At 43.6% G+C, this 2614-nt stretch overlaps 1 protein-coding gene across 1 annotated transcript in view; it reads left to right on the top strand.

The window, feature by feature from the left end:
• Utp4 (UTP4, small subunit processome component) overlaps positions 1 to 2614 on the top strand; it is a 40993-nt gene that overhangs the window by 25421 nt on the left and 12958 nt on the right. Inside the window, exon 14 of the mRNA XM_005345512.2 lies at positions 1728 to 1823. Within this exon, the coding sequence (XP_005345569.2) occupies positions 1728 to 1823 (96 nt within the window). The remainder of the gene's footprint in view (positions 1 to 1727; positions 1824 to 2614) is intronic.

Raw genomic sequence — 2614 nt, 5'->3', positions numbered from 1 at the left:
CCATTACAGATGGTTGTGAGCCACCATGTGGTTGCTGAGAATTGAACTCAGGACCTTTGGAAGAGCAGGCAATGCTCTTAACCTCTGAGCCATCTTTCTAGCCCCCTAGGCTTTTTTTTAAGGAAGAATTTTTCCTGCTTTAGATTTCTTTAGATTTCTGTTTTAGAATTCTTTAGAACCGCCAGGTGGTGGTGGCGCACGCGTTTAATCCTAGCACTCAGGAGGCAGAGGCAGGTGGATCTCAGTGAGTTCGAGGCCAGCCTGATCTACAAGAGCTAGTTCCAGGACAGGCTCCAAAGCTACAGAGAAACCCTGTCTCGAAAAACTGGGGGTGGAGGGGGGGAGGATTCTTTAGAACCGCAACACTACTAACATAATATTAAAATCACAAAATATTAAAGTTGAAAGAATGGTGTAAGCTATACTCAAACTTACATTTAGGGATTTAGGAGTGATGACTCCATTTCCTGGCTAGGGAGATATAGCTCAATAGCAGAGTACTTACCTAGCATTCATGGTACCCTAAGGTCAGTCCCCAGTACCATACAGCAGACAAATAACAACAACAAAGGGACTCAGGTGTTTCTGCTCTGGGGAGGAAGTTCTGATACATAGATACAGCACTGGAGGCCATGACAGGTCTTGTGAATTCAGTGTGATTTTAGATCAGATAGAACCAGAAATTTAAGGCGGATATCACAGTTGGGGAATCCTTCTGACAGATGGGTAATAATACATTGAGTCATATATCACAGTTCTGTCCCTAACATTGACAAAAACCATGTTTCTTGCTAATGCCCACAAACATGCTTTATAAGGCCGGGCGTTGGTGGCGCACGCCTTTAATCCCAGCACTCGGGAGGCAGAGGCAGGCGGATCTCTGTGAGTTCGAGACCAGCCTGGTCTACAAGAGCTAGTTCCAGGACAGGCTCCAAAACCACAGAGAAACCCTGTCTCGAAAAACAAACAAACAAAAAAAACATGCTTTATAGTTGAACCCAAATGTCCATTCTTTGGCAATGCCTTTTTTTTTTTTTAAAGCCAACCAGTGTAGAGCTGTATGTTTTCAGTACAGTGGTATATTTGAGTGATTCATATTGACACATTGACTCAGAAAAAACTGCTCTTGAGTTTTCTGGAAATGCTCTATTTTGTAAGCAATTGAGCATAATCTGTTCGTTTCTTTGAGAAAGGGTCTTCACTGGCCTAGAACTCACTATGTAAGCCATACCGACCTCAACTCAGATCTACCTGCCTATGCCTTCCAAAGGAGGATTGAAGGCCTTCGCCACCATACCCAGCCAAAATTTTCTTTTTAATGAAATTAAAGTTCTTTGTTATTGAAATGCCTGAACTTCCATAGGATGCTTTTGAGTTCCAAAGAACCTTATTTCAAGCACCTGACTTGGGCTTAGGGTTTTGTGTGGTAGTGGAGTTTAGGACTCAAAGCCTGGTCCAGAAAACAACAAAAGTGCAATAATAAACTACAAAAGTTGCTGACATCTAGCTTCCTTTTGTTTTGCTTTGTCTGTGTGTCTGTGCATTTGTGTGTGTGGTGGTGGTTGTTTTTGGGATAGGCTCTCACCATATAGACCTGGAACTGACACCGCCTGCCTCTGTCCCTGGAGTGCTGCCATTAACGTTGTCATCACCATGTCCCTCTCATCTAACCTTTCCTGAAGGAAGATGAGATGTCCTATAGCCTTGTCCCTTGTCTTTCTCCCCAGCTCCACTGCACAGTCCCTGCTTACAACTTTCCAGTGACTGCTCTGGCCATCGCCCCCAACACCAACAACCTTGTCATTGCTCATTCTGACCAACAGGTAAGAGATTCTAGTGCATTCTTCCAGTTCCCTTCTGCTAGATAGTTTATGTGAGTGAGGCTTCCATGTGTGGCTTGAGCCCATCATAGGCCAGCAGTACCCACTGGTGTGATGGGCACAGCTTGCATTGCCGTTCTAGAGCTAAGAAGCACAAAGTGATGGGAGAATTTTGATGCATTCTGCTAATCCCTGCCACCACCGCTACTACCCACACACAAGATTTCTCTGTGTACCCTTGGCTGTCCTGGAACTAAGACCAGGTTGGCCTTGAACAAAGAGATCCACTACCTCTGCCTCCTGGGTGCTGGGATTAAAGACGCGTGCCACCACTATCCGACTACACTCTACTAATTTAAACTAGAGATAACATGGGCCCAGGTATTAAACTAGATATGAGATGTAATAAAATTTTGGAAGTGACCTAAAAATGTTTGGTTTGCCTTCATGAGAAAATCAGGTATCTGATCTTAGTCGAAGTGAGAGCTTCCTTCACAGCACTTTTTATGTCAAGTTGGGATGAGGTAATCTGCAGATACTTGGGCTAACTCATCAGCCCAATGATGAGCACATTATGAACTAACTCATCAGTGCTTGTGCATCCTCGTCTGTCAACTACACTGCACCGGACTGTTGGAAAGAAACAGCGTATCTGGGATGCGTAGTTGATTAAATTGCTAAACAGACGAGGCTTACTGTTTTGAAACAGTTTTTACTTTTCATGCATGCACACGATATCCAAAAAATGCTCTCTCACTTTCATGGGTTTTCATTCTTTTTTTTTTTTTTTTTTT

The sequence above is a fragment of the Microtus ochrogaster genome, chromosome 4 (genome assembly GCF_000317375.1).
Source record: "Microtus ochrogaster isolate Prairie Vole_2 chromosome 4, MicOch1.0, whole genome shotgun sequence".
In the NCBI taxonomy this organism is placed as follows: domain Eukaryota; kingdom Metazoa; phylum Chordata; class Mammalia; order Rodentia; family Cricetidae; genus Microtus; species Microtus ochrogaster.
The sequence above is the reverse complement of the archived record's forward strand: the minus strand, read 5'-3'. Positions and strand labels throughout refer to the sequence as shown.